Below are 16,561 nucleotides of genomic sequence, written 5' to 3'. Positions count from 1 at the left end.
CTTCTCTCCTGTCCTCCCTACAAACTCTACCCACTCCCTTACACTGTCCTCGTGTTAGTGTGATGACCTAGTTCACAGAGCTAAAAGGGAACATTCTTAGAGTTTGTTTTCTGTTAGGAGAGCAGGAGGATTCAGAAACATCAGCTTTAAGTCAGCAACCAGTTCAGAAACAGAGCCTAAGAGCTGTTTCCCAGGAAGTGCAATCTATGCATCTATGTTGTCTATCTGCCTTTTTAGCCATAGAAGGGTTTCTCCCAAGTTACCTCAAGGTTTTGTACTTTCCCTCCCAAGTCACTGTTTAATTCTTAAAGACCAAGAGCCAAATGCTAGAGCATGATTTATTGTCCTTTAAGGAGTATAAAGACAGCTTTACAAAAAGATAGCCAGTTGTCATTACCAGTGATTTTGTTATAACTTAATTTGCTGTAAGAAAAACTCTACAGACAGGTATAAGGTGCAAGAGAGTTAAAGTTGCTCTTCTGACACATTCAGTAAGCAAGACAGATGCTCCAGTACAGCTTGAACATATTCCAGGGTACCCCTTGTAATCTGTTACTTTGACTACTTCTGGGACTTATCCTGGAATAAGCACTTTTAACTTGGCTAACAGCTCTGCAACTGATGCAGCTGGTTAACAATTGAGAGCAAACAGCTCCTCCTCCTTCACAGAAAAAAGGCAGATAAGTACAGCAAACCACAGCTTGAATCAAAGTGATACACAGGGGGACAAAGGTGCAATTCAGTACTACCGGCCATAAAGAGYAAGAATGTTCTTTTCTGTAGTTTGAAGTAGGCATTTAAAGTAGTATTTTGACATACAATGTTCCTGGTTTCTTGAGTGGAACTAGATGCTTCACTCTCCCCCAAAGCAAYAGGGTGTTGGTGGAAAAGGAAAGCCACATAAGATTTAGTTGATGCTGTTTTGTACAAGAACTCAGACCTCAGAACCACAAGCCAGAAGGTAAGGYGTCTTAGTCCTTCAGCTGAGAAACTTCATGGAGGTATGCACCAAGCATCTTCACCCCCTGGATGTAGTTGTACCTGGAGAGAAGATGCTTACATTAGCACTTAGTTTGAGCTGTATTCCTAGCAACTGTGCTTTTTGCTATTTCAGTCCAATGCAGGCAACAGATCACTGCACTACTACTCCCAGCATCTCCCCTGCCAAAAGGGCAATGCCAGCCTTGGGGTAGGGGAGAACAGCCAAGCTATGAGACTGAAGTATAAAAAAGTGCTTCTGGTTTCAGAAGCAATAATGAGATCAAAATTCAGCTTCAGACTAGCTACCAAGACCACCCACCAGCCATCCTCTGCTGGGGAGAAATGGTACCTTGCCCTCAAGACTTGAGGAAAAGCAGCAAGAGTCTGATTCTAGGTCCTTTTCAGAATATATGCCAAGATCCACAGTACAGCTTCAGTCTGGCACAGGGATAAGTATTTTCTTACCTATTTAGTTTCTCATTTTGAGAGTGGGCACCATCATCTGCAGCTCCAACAGGAAGCAGCATGACATTCTTGCCTGTTGCTTCTTGAAAAGTAAGAGTAACAGGAATGCTTCCTCCCTCCCTTGTCAGGTCTGGTTCAACTCCAAAAACTGGAATAAAGCAGAGTGATACTCTAGTCAGTTTGGAGTTGTATGTGTTTTTTTGCAATCAAGCCCCAAGCATTTCTCTACCAGGTGATGGCCAAATCTTGCTCTTGGATCTAATCAGTTGGACTGTAGATGTCTCAAAGGTGGAGTTTCCCCCCAGGTGGAGTATTGTCACTTCCACAGTGGAATTTGAGCAGTTACACAAATAACATTTCATCTGAAAGCCTACATTTGTATTCTAACACAGAATAGAGACTTTCCCTAGTTTCCCCATGTAGTCCAGGCCCCTGTAGAGGGACCTAAGGCAACAGGGAAACTTTGATTAAGAGGGAACCAAGGACAACTAAGCTTCAAGGGCTTTGGCTAAGCAAGTCATCTGAACTACTGGCAGTTATATTTATTATATTTATGCAAAAGCAACAAAATGCCAATGGATTTTAGTACAGTAGGAACAAGCTCAATAAAGTTATCAAGTTCCTTCCCTTGCAGTACATTGGACTTCAGTTTAGGGTTGCACATTATATGCTTTGTTACTTAGTGAGCCTATGTGCATTATTTAAATGGAGAATAATGAAATCATTCTACAACTGTGACCTCTCAGTACCAAGATGCTGAAACAAGAGATCTTGTCTTCCCCATGCCAAGTGAAAAACAACCACTGACCTGTCTTCATGGCCCTCCTACCAGCCATGTAGTGGGGATGGTTGAAGTCTGACACCCAGGGTTTTCCACCATGGCCTAAGTATACTCTGAATTTGTTGGGGCTCTTCAGCTCTGCAAACTTTTTGCTCACATAGTCTTCAACCTATAACAAAATTTGAGCAGTCAGATCTACCATCAGCATTTGTATGAACACTGGTAAAAACAGTACGTCAGAAGTATTTAGGGACTAACAGATCACTACTGCTGTGTAGCAAGTTTTCATATTTTACTAGGTAGCTCTGCTCTGAAGTTGCAGTCTCACTTTCAGGCAAGTAACAGCATACTGTATAACAGTTATTATATCAAACTCTTGCTTTGCAATTATGTTCTTGTAGCAATCCAAGTGCCCTATAGTTAAACTAACATTTGCTCCCAAGCCTTTTACTCTAGTTACTAAAAACTGGACAGCAAGGCCACAGTCCAGTGTGGGACCATACAGTAATCCCCTTTAATATCTGAGCTGAGGTACAAAACAGGGAAGATAGGTTTTCAGAGCAGTTCTGCTTACTTCCTCTGCTACTTTCTCCCCAGATATGGAGAGGAAAGTTTAAAGACACTAGTTGTTTTGAGACCAATCCATCTCAACATACATGCTTTGTGACTTCTTCAGGAGTCATGTTTGGCACAAGCCTGATTGAGAACTTGCCAATCACTTTCCTAGGAATCACAGTCTTGGCTCCAGATCCTGCAAAAGCTCCTTCAATTCCATGAAGGGACAAGGAAGGGTATCTCCACCTATGCATAAGGATACCCCTCTGCAGAACAAAAGAGAAAGATACAAGGTTATATGAAGCTTGACAAAGTTTCCCCAAAATCATGATTTCTTCACTCTAAAGATTTTACAAGAAACAGCACTTTCCTCTTATGGAGGAATGCACCTCATCCAAGAGGACTCAAGTCTATTACAATAGAGGTTGTTACTTGTATTAGGCACACATTTTGATGCAGCAGCTGGGTTCCTTCAGCACCATAAGAGAGATTAAGTAACTCCAGCATGGCTTTCTCTTAGTTCTGTGGAATTTATGGGACATGACTAGCCTGCCTCTAACAGAGAAATATCTTTTGTAGGATGCTCAGAGTGTGTAGGAATATTTAAAGCTCTGGTCCCTACTGCCTCAGGTAGGCAGGTAGGTGCCTTCACTGAGGTGCACACACACACTAAATCAAATTCTGTAAAAGCTTTGCAACTCTGAAGACTGAGGCATACTGTGTCCTTCTGCTTCAACTATTTATATAATCAGTGTATTCAACACAACTGAGCTCTAGGTTCATTAAAGCGTGCACCACTGGCTGCCATTAAAAGGCCATTTCAGAGGCTCTCTTGCATTTCTTCCTTGCTACCTTGGACAACTGTTCAGTATGCTGGCTACTATGAATCCAAATGCACACTTGTCCTGTATAGACAGCTACAGTACCTCAGAACTGACCTTCACTGTAGGAACTGGGGAGATTAGAAATTTCTTGTGGGCTTTAACATTAACAGTTCCTTTTGTTTCAGGTATAAATTACCCCTTTAATCTTCTCCAGAGAAGAATTTAACCATCTGTCCAAAGTTTTCAAGCACATTGTTCCTCACCTGGAGATTACAGCCTTCTCTCCCCTATCTCCCTGAGCTCCAAAGCCTTTCTTGTATGCATGCTTGAGTCAGCAAGATGGTTCAAGCTAAGCTAAACTAGGATTTCAGTCTGGCTAAGACTGAACACATTTAGTTCAGGATCATATATGAAGAGCATCTTGCCAGCCCTAGAGCATCATTGGTCCAAGATGCCTTCTTATATACAAGCTATATTACATCCATTGCACTACAGGACAAGGAAAAACAAGGAAGCCTGTGTGCTCTCAGTTGATATAAAGCAGAGCATGCAGAGACAAGACTGAGCATATAAAATTATCACTTAGGGCTGCTTGAGTCAAGTCTGAAATCTTCTGACAGTACTAYGACAAAAGACAGGCCTGCATATATAAAAGTGTCTTTTACAGCACTGATTGTTTCTGCTTTTATGACAGTAGGCATGTTTACATCTAAGGTATTTTAATTCTTAAATTAAAAAGTAAAACCTATAACTTGCAAGATTCCCTGATGTTCTTAAAAATGTTTGAAAAGTTCCCATGATTAAGATTTGAGAAGTTCAGACATAAGTTTATTGAACTTGTCTGTTCAAATATACTTGCCTAGTTCACTGCTACAAGACAGTGTTTGCCGGGTCTAGGAAGACATTCAGTACGTCAACCTTAAGTTCACGTCAACCTTAAGTTCACAGCTATTCTGTTTTCTAACCTTACGAGAAGAGCAATTCTCTATAACTACTTCATTTTTGATACCCCACTGAACTTTGTACATAGATGCAGGAGTTCAGATACTTTGTGTAGATGTAGTATCCAACCTCTGTTAAGTTCCTCCTGTGCTAGCAGTTCCTATCTAGCATTAAGAGAAAAGTGTTAAAGTTCTGCACAAGTTTGAAATACTGCTTATAGACTAGGGAGCAGCTTTAAAGGTTAAGGCCTAGACCACACATTTTAAATATGGGATRACCTAGACTAGGTTTCCAATCCCATAACACTTCACAGAAAAAGTGCTGTTAAGTATGAGGTCAAATGTAGGGTAGGTGAAGTTATCTTCAAGGCTATGTCAGATTTGGAGACAGATGAATTCTCTGCCTACTGAATTACCTGATACCTACAGGAACATGCRAAAAAGCTCACTACCATCTACAAATACACATAGCTTGGACTAACACAGCTAAACCAGGGTATACAGGGAGGAGTACAGTATCATACCTTTGTATCATGCAATAGTTTTGTTGCTCCTATATCTTTTGCATATTCCTCCAGGTCAAAATCAATCTTCTCATACAGTGCCAGCTCCTCATTAGTAACAGGTGCTACTGCTTCATTAATACCTGGGATGAGAATTTTCCCTTTCTTGTCTATAAGGGAACCTGCCAAACAAAGAGCACCTAAGATCAGCAACCAATCACATGAAATAAGATGCCATTATTTGGAACACTTCCCACATGAAGTGGAAGTTTTAGTTTGCCTTTTGATAATTCCCTGTAAGCAAGGAAGGCACCTTCAAGAGCCTTTTCCACTAGGCATGGAAGGAACTTATGGAATTTTGCAGGTTAGTGTTAATCATGGAGTGACTTGYTCCTGCAGCTATCCAGAATCTGCACTTTTCACCTGTATTTAATTCTATCACTAGTTGTGTCTGACTGACAGCAGACTTTTCSCAGGAGTTCAGTATAGTATCTGTGTCAGTTTGGAGAAAACAGTTGCTTTARTTAGCAATTATGAATTTGTAACAAGGTTTTTAGGGGAAGCTAAAAATAGATGCATAAAGAAATGAGAAAGGTCTTGCCAAGAAGTTATCTAAGATCTTCCTGTTTTACACATACCTGGGAAGCTCCATTTCATCTGTTATTACTTTGCTAGTGTAAGCAGTTAAGAGCCCCTCACTGGAAACAAACTCACCCTTTAATGGGTCTTGCTCCTATTTTAGATGCATTCAGTGAAACCYGCTTTCTCTTACCCATCAGAGTAATGAGATCTGTCATCGCCTCATGCACTGAGCCACCATAAACTCCAGAGTGAAGGTCTTTTTCACTACACTCCACCTGGGTTGAAATGAATTAAGAGATTCAGGTTACATTTTAGCATGAAGACACTGACGATTGCACAGAACAGACTTTTGCTATCCTATCTTTTTGCTGCACATATTCTGAGAATGTCTGTTTTGAAACCAGAGCATTTAGTTGCAGTACATTAGGGCAGAAGTACTTTTGATTGCTCTAAAGAGTGTAAGCCACTTAGTATCAATTGTCCCAACCTTGGAAACTTTAATGGTCACATATCTTTCTCCATTCAAGGAAGTATCTGCATGAAGATATCTACACCACAAAATAATCCTCCAGCAAGGCTGCTGGCTTATTTTGCTGATAAGTTGAAAGCTATCCCTCCCCCACAGCTATCATACAGGATAGCAAGAGGAAGATCTTCAGACAATTACATTAGAAATTGTTCTACTTAAGTGGTCTAGTCTGCCTTCTCTAAAAAAGCTACTGGCATGAAAAAGCTGGAGCAACTACTCATTTACACTATTAGAAAATTCAGCTCAGTAACACTGGTTTGACAGCGTATTTTGGGACTTGCCTCTATGAAGTAGTAGCAGATACCCCTCAAACCATAGGTGATACAAGGCTTATTCTTGCCTAACCAGTAGTTGTCAGAAATGCAAACATAATCCACATCTTTGAAGAAAGTATCTTGCTGAGCAAAAATCAGTTCATCAAGGCCTTCAGATCCAGATTCCTCCATGCCTTCCAGGCAGAACTTAATGTTTACTGGAATCTCCTATGCAAATGAAACAAGAACAGATTAAGCATGTRGAAAACATTGGACTTCTTCAGCTATCAGTAATTTATTTTGATCCCTGTCACATACAGTGTGGAACAGTGGGCACAGTCAAATTAGTTCCATAATGGTGGGATTTGTTAATTGTACCCAAAGCAGGTTTTAGAAAGTGTGGACTGTGCTTAAATTGAGGGCACTTATGCTACCTTTTCTTGAAAGGTTTGAATTTTGTCAAAAGTCTTTCAGCTAAGCTCTAAAACTGCCGTTTCCCAAACCACTTCACTGTGCAGAAGCAGAGATCTCAGTTGCTAGAAAAAGGGTTAGCAAAGCTAACATTAACCACAAGAGAAGTTGCATGCCACAATAGGTGATTCATAGAGTTAACCTGTCCATCTAGTCTACATACTCCATGCCTAGGCAGCAGTCAAGAATTACAAATTCTTTTCATAATTAACAACAAGTCTTCTTAAAGATAAAGCGGGCATCCTGAGCTATTGCTAATGACACTTATTCTTGAGCAAAAAGAAGAAAGCTCCTGGTTTAGTGTTACCAAGTTCTCTCTTCTCCGGATTCAGTGTCAGTGAGACACTAAGTTTTGCTAAAGGCCAAGCTAATTTGACATCCCTGCATAAGAATGATCATATTTGATTATTCCTTCTGTGTCAGATGCACACATATGCATTTTCCTCTCTACACACTGCATTGTAACAAAAATGTTTAAAGTGCAATCCAGCTATCTGCAAGACTAACTTGTCAGCAAGTCAGCTCATCCCTACTGGGAAGTCAGCAAGTTTAGACTATTGCATCATTTCTCTGATCAGCTGAATAAGCACACTTACCTCACATGGGTTTGTGGCTTGGATAACAATTATTGCTAGACTCAGCTGTACATAAAGCAGGATGCATTTTGGGCACATACCTGGTTAGTTTTTTGATAAGCCTCCAATGCGTTCAGCCATGCAAGCACTGGACCCTTATCATCTGTTGAGCCTCGCCCATATAGTTTTCCTGTGAAACAAGAGAATTAACCAGTGGGGAAAATATAGGATGAAGCTTGTCACATTTCTTGCCTACAGTAGACAAAATATCCTTTTGGATAAGCTTTTTAACCTTGCTTATGCCAACTTTCATCTCCAGTTCTTCTGAAGCAGCAGTTTTGCATCCCACTTCAAATGCACATGCAATAGGTACAGGGCTGCAACAGTTGAGAGCTCCTCCTCTACCCAGCTGCTCCCTCAGTGGGAGCTGGAAAAAGTCTGGCAGAAGAGATGCAACTGGCTTTCCGCTAAGTCATTGCAATGTCCTTCACAACAACACCATTTTCTACAAAGGTATCAGTAAGCATATAGAAACAGACCACCACCATTTAATAGAAGCCTATCCAGTATAACTTTAAGTCAGTAATTCTTTGCTTGAACAACATGACTCCAGTAGCTAGCAGCCAAACACTTCCCTGGATTTTTCCAAATAAAAGCGAACCTCCCTGGAAAGTGCTCTAGTCACAAACAAGTTTGACAGGCAACAGGGAAGTTCCAGGAAATGTAGCACATGGGATCACAGTATAAAGGCAGGTATTTCTGCTAATTAGAGCTGTGGCTACAACCCCTAGGCACTGGGTACAAGTACAGTGACAGACCAAGTCAGATAGCTTGCAAGGAGCCATCGGGTAAATATGTCTCCTACACTGCCAGACTACACAGAGATAAGTCACAGCCAGAGGCAAGCTTAGCTCTTGCTATCAGATGAGATAATCAGACTTCATAACTTATTCTGCTGCCTATGACCAAGGTCCCAGGTGAGACTACTAGTTATCAGATACTTTTCTTGGCAATGATCAACTCTGATGCTTATGCAACAAGAATGGTTAATGTCCTTTTATTCATATGACCTTTGACTCTTAAGGCTGACCAACCAAGACACAGAAGACAAAAGAGTTTTAGTCCCCTCAGTGGCTGCTGGCAGCATGCTGCTTCAACAAGAGTGACTGCATGATTTTTTTTTCAACCTCATTTCTGCCAGAGGGACATTTCTCCAGGCACTAACTCTGCACAGCACAGCTTCTGCAGCATTCACAGTAGTATAGCATGCAGACCCTAGGCAATGCCAGGAGACTGCTGTGCCACTCCTGTCCCTAGGCCTAAGGAAGCTGTGTGGAGTGCTTGCCTATGTAGTGGTTTGAAAACCCAGTAGTCTGATGATACAGAGCCACCTCATGGGCTGCAAGTTTTGAGCAGCACAAGAAACTGCTCTTCCAGGAAGCTGGCTGGCAACAAACTGTTACCATGGAAGCCAGCAGTTAAGACTCTGCTGTAGCTACAAGGAAGACAACATACAAGTACAGCCTGCACTGTCAGAAAAGGAAACAAAAGCCTTAAAAACAGCTGAGATTTGACAGCTCTCCTTATTTACCATTTTGCTCCCCCTGCATCATTTACTTCAACAATACTTAACAAAAGCCCACTTCTGTCTTTACTCTCCTTCTCCCCTTCTATCAAAAGTAGAGCCTTACAACAGTTGAAAAATACCACACTTGTTAAAGTGTTCAATTCCTGGGAAGTCCACAGCTCTTACCATCTCTTTCCACCAGTGTGAAGGGCTCACTATCCCAGCCATCTTCTAGTGCTGCTGGCTGAACATCTAGGTGGCCATATACACACACTGTTTTTTTGCATGGATCTGAGCCAAGTTTTCCCAGAACAATTGGAGGTAGAGGGATCTCTGATCCATCAGGCAGCTAAAAATAGGAGAGAAGTTAAAAATGTGACATTCCACACTTGCATATCAGATGAATGAATTAACTCAACGTTATGCCTCTAATTTCGTAGCCTTTGTAGAAGCTAAACAAAACTAAGCTACTTAAACTGATTGCCAGAAGCAGAGTAGGGCCAATGAAGCATTACAGCACTGTGCCAGTAAAACACAAGTCTCAGTAATAAGTCTTAAGTGTTCCAAGCCACTCAAGAACTGTTATAACTAACATTCCTACATCAGGATTCAGCAAGGCAAGCTGTCTGCATGCCAAACTGCCTTATCTAATGCTGACCTAAGCATAAGAGCTGAACTCAATTTAATATTTTATTCTGCACTGACATCATTGCACTTTGGTCTTGTCCACAATATAGCCTTGCAGACAAAGTGATACCATTGTCAGGAGACTGAGTCTAAGCATGTGCCTACATCCAAATAAAGTCAATGTTTCTCTTGTTTCTCTTTACCAGCCTATGCTGTCAAGGAAATGGCAATGGAGGGCTGAAGAGCTTGATCCTAGTTCAAGAGTTGAATTTGATTTTTTGGAATATCCCATAAGCAATTACCACATACTGTGCTCACTCAGGCAGTATGTATTTTCTTCCTGGTGAACTAATACATACTCCCAGATACAGTTTCAGCAGACCAGGATCACCAGCATCAACTTTTTTGCTCATACAGGCTCCAAGTTCAGATTTTTATCAATAGGTTGTCATCCTTGGCCAGCAGCAGCTTTAAGTGATTAAAGCAATAACAAGTATTTACACTTACAATAATCAGTGCTCAGCACAAATTGCCTCCCAGCAGTAAACTAAGCTGGATCAAATATGTTAGCCAATTACTTTACATTAATGCTATACCAAAGAAGGACAATGCACATATTACACTGACTAGTTTTACCAATACTAAAGTCTAAAAGTATATGCTAGTCTTGACTTTAATCCTGGAGAGCATTTTCTAAATGGAAGTTTTACTTGTAATAAGCTTTGTAAAATCAGTTGTCCCCAAAGTTACACTGATGAAGGGAACTAAATTTGCCTCAGGCAGTGAATTCTGAAAGACTTTAGACAGGATTTTACRCTGTTGGTAATAGAAGAACTAGGATTGTCCTACAGATTTTCAAGAGTTCCCTCCCCTCAAAAGGGCACAAGAAGTCAGCTACTACATTCCTGCAACCTGTACTGCTACAAGCAAGTATATTCCAGTTGTCAAATGCAAGAACTGCTCAGAGAGTCCTCATGCATATAGATTTCAAACAGCAGTCATTAACACTATATGCAACTACCGTCTTTCAAAGTGAGCAAATACTCCACAGGAGCCTTCTGAGTGTCATTATCTAAATACTAGTCTAACAACTTTGGGATGAGCCTTATCCTATGAAGCATCATAGTCACTGGGCACTTCAAAGGAGCCTATCAGGTGAATGGCTCCCTAGGATGAGGTTTTTGCTCTCAAACACATGCATTTCCCTCAGGTGAAGAAAAGCAGTCTGGACAGCAAGAAAGGGATAGATGCTTATAGGGTGAAATCCTACCTGGCAGAAGAGTAGTGCAAACTTGTGACAGAATGCTCTCCTGGAAGACTTCTGAAAAGTAATTTGACAGCCTATGCATATCCAAGGGCCAACACCAGCCTGCTGCTGTTCAGAATGTCATTTGCTAATTTTGTTTGCAGGAATCCTGTTTGTGTTCAGTTAGAAAAGTACCTAAAATATTTTAATACACTTAACCCAATTCTAATAGGACATGCTTAACTAACATGGATTTACTACATAGAATGAAGAGTTAGTTTTTAACAGGAAGCTCAGACTGAGTGGTAGGAGACACTATCCTTCACCATGAGGCTATTGCCTTTCTAGGCTATCATCCACAAGACCCTTGTCTCTTCTGGAGACTTTCTACTAAGTTGACATTAACAGATGCTCACATACCTGTTGCTGCCCAATATCCATGAGTTGGGCTGTGCCCCCCAGCTGCTCAATATCCTTTGCGGCAACCTCCATCATGCGTCTGATTTCAGCCCTCTTCTCTGGCCATGCTGACACACTCTGGATTGCCACCCACTGAGCCAACCGCTACAGAAAGACAGAAAAGTTAGAGCTTTTACTACACAATTATGGCATGCAAGGCACTATACAAATACAGTACCTTGCAACTCCATTAATACTGTTTTAAGACAAGTTTTAACTTGATGCAAGTCAGCTGTTCTCTAACCAAAGAACTCTAACACTGGTATTGCACTCAAAAGCCCTCCCTAAAACTCACTTTCATACAGCTGTACCTTGCAGTGTAGCACAAAAACAGTTTACAGATACAGAAAGTGAGCTTAAGAGCATGGCAGCTTGTGCATATTGTGCCTTTCTGGTTGTCATGCTTTAAGCATTCAGAACCAGCTAGTGTCCTTTGAGCTTCCCAGAAAGGCCTTACCTCTGCCCCCCATTGAGAGCAGTGAAGGGAACTGGCAGAGAAGCCAAACTGAACATTTGGCATGGTTCAGAACTGGTAGTTTACAGTGCTTACAGTCAATTTCTTCAGATTTGGGTGAAAGGGATTGCTTTACAAGGTACAATTAAGTAGCAGAGTTAAACTGCAAAGTGCAGAAGATAGCATCCCCACCTCCCCCACCCCAGCATGAACAGTTTCATATGAGAAAGCTTTTTGTTCTAGCCTTGTTTGCATCTTCCCCCCTTATCTCATGAGGGGGACAATACAAATCTAGTCTGACATCCAGGATCTACTAGTGTCAGACTTAGTCTATCTCTAAATAAGTAACTGATCTCACTATATGTTAATAGACCATTTCCTAATAAAACATACAATGGAAGTTTAAGTCTGACTGAACAGAACCATGACAGAACTCAAGGAACAAAATAAGAGTGGTCTGGCTTGATTCACCCATTGTCTCATTTGAAAGGGACAACTAGTTCCCCACAAAATTACAGGTCTTTGAGCATATTATACAGGTGTAAATTAACAAGCTTGAAGTTGACCACAGGTCAACTTCTATTATGCCATAGCCATCTGTACTGCAGGACAAAGCTCTGAAAGAACACTTACCTGAACATAGAGATCTTGGTGTTCATCAATGTATTTAAAGAGTGTTTCAAGGGCAGACATCTTCTGACCAGAAGGGTGCTTCTGAAAATTCTGGGACAGAAAAAATAATTTAGCCCACAGAGGCTTAAGCAAATATACAGTCACAATAATCAAGAAACTGCAAAAGACTTTCACCTTTCAACTGTTAATGACACAAGGCATACCAAGAGTCTGAAATTGAGGCAACTCCCTCTTAGGAAATCACAGCAGTGAGTAATCAGTGTATTCAGCCTCAAAACAACTGTTCTCCCCTCCACAACTAACTTCGGAAGTTACAACTGCGCAAGCTTCAGTCTTTAAAAAAAGGTTTCATTCAACTTGTGTACTTCACTTTACTGTGAAATAAGAGGCAAAAATGTTACTAGAGTGAAGTATATTTCAGCCAGTACTGCATTTTATTATAAAAGTTCAATACTAGCCTGACACAGGATAGAATGTTATCGACTAGGTCCAAGGAAGTGCTACATTAATATTTCGTCTCCTTTACAGATCACAAAAAGCAGGYAGTTAAAGCTTTGTTTTATGCACCTTTAAAGTCCTAGCCTGCCTCTCAGCCTTCCAAAGAAGGTCAGAGTGAAGCCAGGGGAACAGAAACTAGCCCCATCAAGACACAAACAAGTGGTCAGTGACTAGTTGAGTGTTACTACTTCCTGGTTTTGTTTTAGTTTCAACAAAAGCTCGGAGAAACATTCAGGATCTCCTCTCCTCAATTTTCTTTCTTCCTTACCAGCACAAAATTTTGGTGCTATATTTAAGAGACACTGTCCAATCAGCCAGGAAAGCCAACAAGCTTAAGCTTAGTTCTCAAGTTTAGATCTAAAGATAAGGCTCCTCCAAGTAGGATATGTGTTTTTGGAGTAAAAAACAAAAACAAGCTTTACAAATCTACCTCTGGAATCTAAGTTCATGGACCATGCGCAAAATTCCCAGCACCAATGTCCTATGCTGAACAAGTATGTTCAACAGCACCAGCTGTTCTGATTCATTAGTCTTAGTCAGCTTTATGCCAGATCCCTTAATTCTTTGTACTTCAAGATGGAAGTCACAAGACAATTGTGACAGTTATTTGTTAAAACATGCGACCCAGTGCTTGCCTTGGGATTTCTTAAACTGGTGACTACTTTACACAGTAGAAACAAACACTTTCAAGTTGCAGGTTGTCCTACATAGCATACTGCAATATGAGCACATCTTAACACACTAGGCCTACAAAATACTTAGGGAATGCATTTTCTTGCAAGCAGAATATACAGATTGTTAGTGTTTGACATACAAGAATCCTTTCACTTGCAGAGGATGGCTTCTATGTAGTTTCATCACTGGTGATTTACAGTAGTCATGAAGTTGAAGTTTGGATATTTAGTTTTAAGCACCAGTTGAATCAAACTCCTTTCTTTACAAGGAATGCTGAATCAGATAAACACCAAATTGCTAGATGCCTCAAGGATCCTCTAATAATCAAGAATGGGCCATGGTCCAAGAAAAATGGAACATCCTTAGAAGAATCACATGGACATAACTCAGTTAAAAACAAGGCTCTCACTGAAGCTCGGCTACCCTAAAGCAACCCTCATCTTCCTATGCATCATTCATTTGGAGCTTTTGAAGGAAACCAGCATATGAAGCACCACTGCTGCACATCTGTCCCTCCCCCCCTTCACCAGACTCCCCTTCCACYTCCTACAGCAACATCGGTACTTGAATTTCACAGCAGACATTGAACACAGGCCACAACAGATAGGCTGTCATCCTGTCCAACACAAACAAGAGTTGAGCTACTTGTTTAGCTTGGGGGTTACTTGAAGTATCATCCAAAACATGCTGAAATTCTCCTAAAAAAATCAAAGGGGCACTCAGCCACTTGAGTCTCTCTGTAGGGCTGACAGAATAAAGTCTGCCCCAGAAAGCTTCAAATCTGGAGAGGCAGATGCACTGCACAAGGCTGGGATATTACTCACCCTCCCCAAAACCACAGCTCGTTTCTGGCCAGTTTCTCAGGCCAGGGACACAACCCGCGGGGACTCCGGGCGCTGCCACCTCGGGCAGGGCAGGCCGGGCCCAGGCCTGGGCCGCAGGAAGCAGCCCCCCACCCCACCCCCACGGCGCCGGCCCCCCGGTCCCCGCCGCCGCCGCCACTCACCGACGCGACGCAGCTCCAGCTCCCGCTCACAACCGACGCGCGCTGCCGCCGCGGGGCCTTAAATATCCCCGGGCCGGACCCGCCCCGCCCCTCCTGCCGCGGCGGCCAATCCGCGTCGCCGCCGCAGCTCGCGCCGCTGCGTGAGAGGCGGAAGGCGCGGGGAAGCCTCGCGCGGCCGCGGGGGCGGGGCTTGCCGTGCGACGGGGGGGCGGGGCGGCGGCGGCCGCTTCCTGCCGGGGGAGGGGGGAGGTGAGAGGTGGAACGGGGCGGCGGAGTGGAGTGGCGCTGCGCCGCGCAGCGCAGCGGTCGCGCAGAGCAGTGCCTAAAGCTGCAGGAAAAGGGGCAGCSCCGCCGGGCAGGCATCCCGTCCCGGTGGTAATCCCCAGAGCGAGGGTTTTCCGGTGCTGAATTTTCCTTGGGCCACGGTCYGTCATTCCTCCGTGGTTCATTTAAACCATGGTGGCGCCCTGGCCGTGTTTCACCTCTGCTTTCTGGTAAAATAGCACAGAAACCTCTGTTCTGCGGGTGGACTAAAGGTCACCTGCCCCGTGGGCAGGGCTCAGAGCTCCACGGCGAGGCACACGCAGAAGAGGGAAAATAGGGCTCCGACTCTGATGTCTCCTGGCTCAGGCATTTCATTCATGGGTTATGGTTTCAGGTCGCRCTGAACGTAAGTCAGGCGCTGCACCATGGTTCATCAAGATCAGTCGAAGCAGCAGTGGGACAGATATAAAAGTTTGTCAGCCCGTTTTCTGTTTCACTGTGTGGCAGGCCTGGCGCCGGCGCGTCCTTCCAGCAGGCCTGCAGCTGTGCCAGTGGAGCACGTACCTCTCGTTCCTGGCCCCCAGTCGGATGGACAGCAAAAGCCCCTGGCTGCCCCAGTGCAAAAGCCATCTGGTGTCCACCTAGCGACYGGGGTGACAGCGATCCTCTCTGTAAATACAAAACATCGGAGACATTAGTTATTTCTCGGGAATAGACTCAGAGCTGGCTTAGGGTAAATTTAACTTCTCAAGCCACCTCCTAGGTGTCAGGTATTTTGTGCCTGTATTGCTAAATATTTTCATTGGTGACTGCTGTGCAATGATTTTGCAAAAAAAGCATATAAAGTGCAGGCTATAGTTGTGGAAAGAAATATATTATGCATGGTCAGTTCTACAGACCTTGCCTTACATCTAGCCATCTGTGTGTAGGCACCACATTGAGGCGGTTAAGCGTTAATGAACTTTCCCACTCCCTGGTGAAATGTGGTGAACAAGGACATACATAGTATGACAGAAATATGAGAAATAGCATGAGAAGGAATCTGAGAGATCTTGGCCAGAGTTTGCCTGGGAATTGAATTATTCCAAGCAAAGACGAGAGCGTCCGTATGGCCTTCTTAAACTTGGGGTTTTCAGACTAGGTAAGGAAAGTGTAATAGAAATGATAAGATGCAAAGGTAAAATAAGATCAGCCAGTGGGGTGTTTTCATCTCTCCTAACAGTGGCAGAAATGCATAACATCATCCCAAATGCAGAAAGATAAAAGTTCAGAGAAGATAAGGCATGCTATTATTCCATGCCTAACCTAAAAGAAATAAGTCATTATAAGATAGGAGCTGCTGAATCTGTTTCTGTTCATGAGTAACTGAATAGTTCTGATATGTATAGCTGTTAACCATGTATGGATATAGCAATCTGGTAACTAATATTATTTTATAGGCATGTTTAAAAGAACTGTAAAAATGCTAGTTGGCCCTAGGCTGTAATAAAATATTTGTTACCTGAATTACTGAAAGAGGTCCACCACTTTATCAAATCTATTAGGTAGTATAATTCTCAGTACCACAAATATTAGGAATGTGCTGATAAAATTTGCTGAGGGCGTAAAACTGGGAGTTAGAGTCAATACAGAGAAGGAGAGAGAAAACAACTACATGACAACTAGATGACT

At 42.6% G+C, this 16,561-nt stretch overlaps 1 protein-coding gene across 4 annotated transcripts; it reads right to left on the bottom strand.

Moving 5' to 3' along the window:
- Positions 1 to 324: 324 nt before the first annotated feature.
- CNDP2 (carnosine dipeptidase 2) lies at positions 325 to 14,699 on the bottom strand. 4 transcript variants are annotated; one of them, XM_026064325.1, is made up of 13 exons: positions 13,760 to 13,967; positions 12,651 to 12,821; positions 12,448 to 12,537; positions 11,322 to 11,465; positions 9,215 to 9,377; positions 7,563 to 7,651; positions 6,443 to 6,643; positions 5,823 to 5,907; positions 5,072 to 5,232; positions 2,884 to 3,048; positions 2,255 to 2,396; positions 1,447 to 1,594; positions 325 to 1,041 (listed from the first exon to the last, which is right to left on the bottom strand). In XM_026064325.1, exons 3-13 carry the CDS (start codon positions 12,505 to 12,507, stop codon positions 972 to 974), a joined length of 1,428 nt encoding a protein of 475 aa, XP_025920110.1. In that variant the 5' UTR covers positions 12,508 to 12,537; positions 12,651 to 12,821; positions 13,760 to 13,967; the 3' UTR covers positions 325 to 971. The 4 variants fall into 4 exon arrangements, with proteins under 4 accessions (XP_025920110.1, XP_025920109.1, XP_025920112.1 ...); XM_026064324.1 differs by lacking the exons at positions 12,651 to 12,821; positions 13,760 to 13,967 and adding an exon at positions 14,627 to 14,699; XM_026064327.1 differs by lacking the exon at positions 12,651 to 12,821.
- Positions 14,700 to 16,561: the final 1,862 nt, after the last annotated feature.

The sequence above is a fragment of the Apteryx rowi genome, unplaced genomic scaffold (assembly GCF_003343035.1).
Source record: "Apteryx rowi isolate R43461 unplaced genomic scaffold, aptRow1 scaffold_213, whole genome shotgun sequence".
NCBI classification, from domain to species: Eukaryota; Metazoa; Chordata; class Aves; order Apterygiformes; family Apterygidae; genus Apteryx; species Apteryx rowi.
This window is presented reverse-complemented; position numbering and strand designations above follow the sequence as displayed.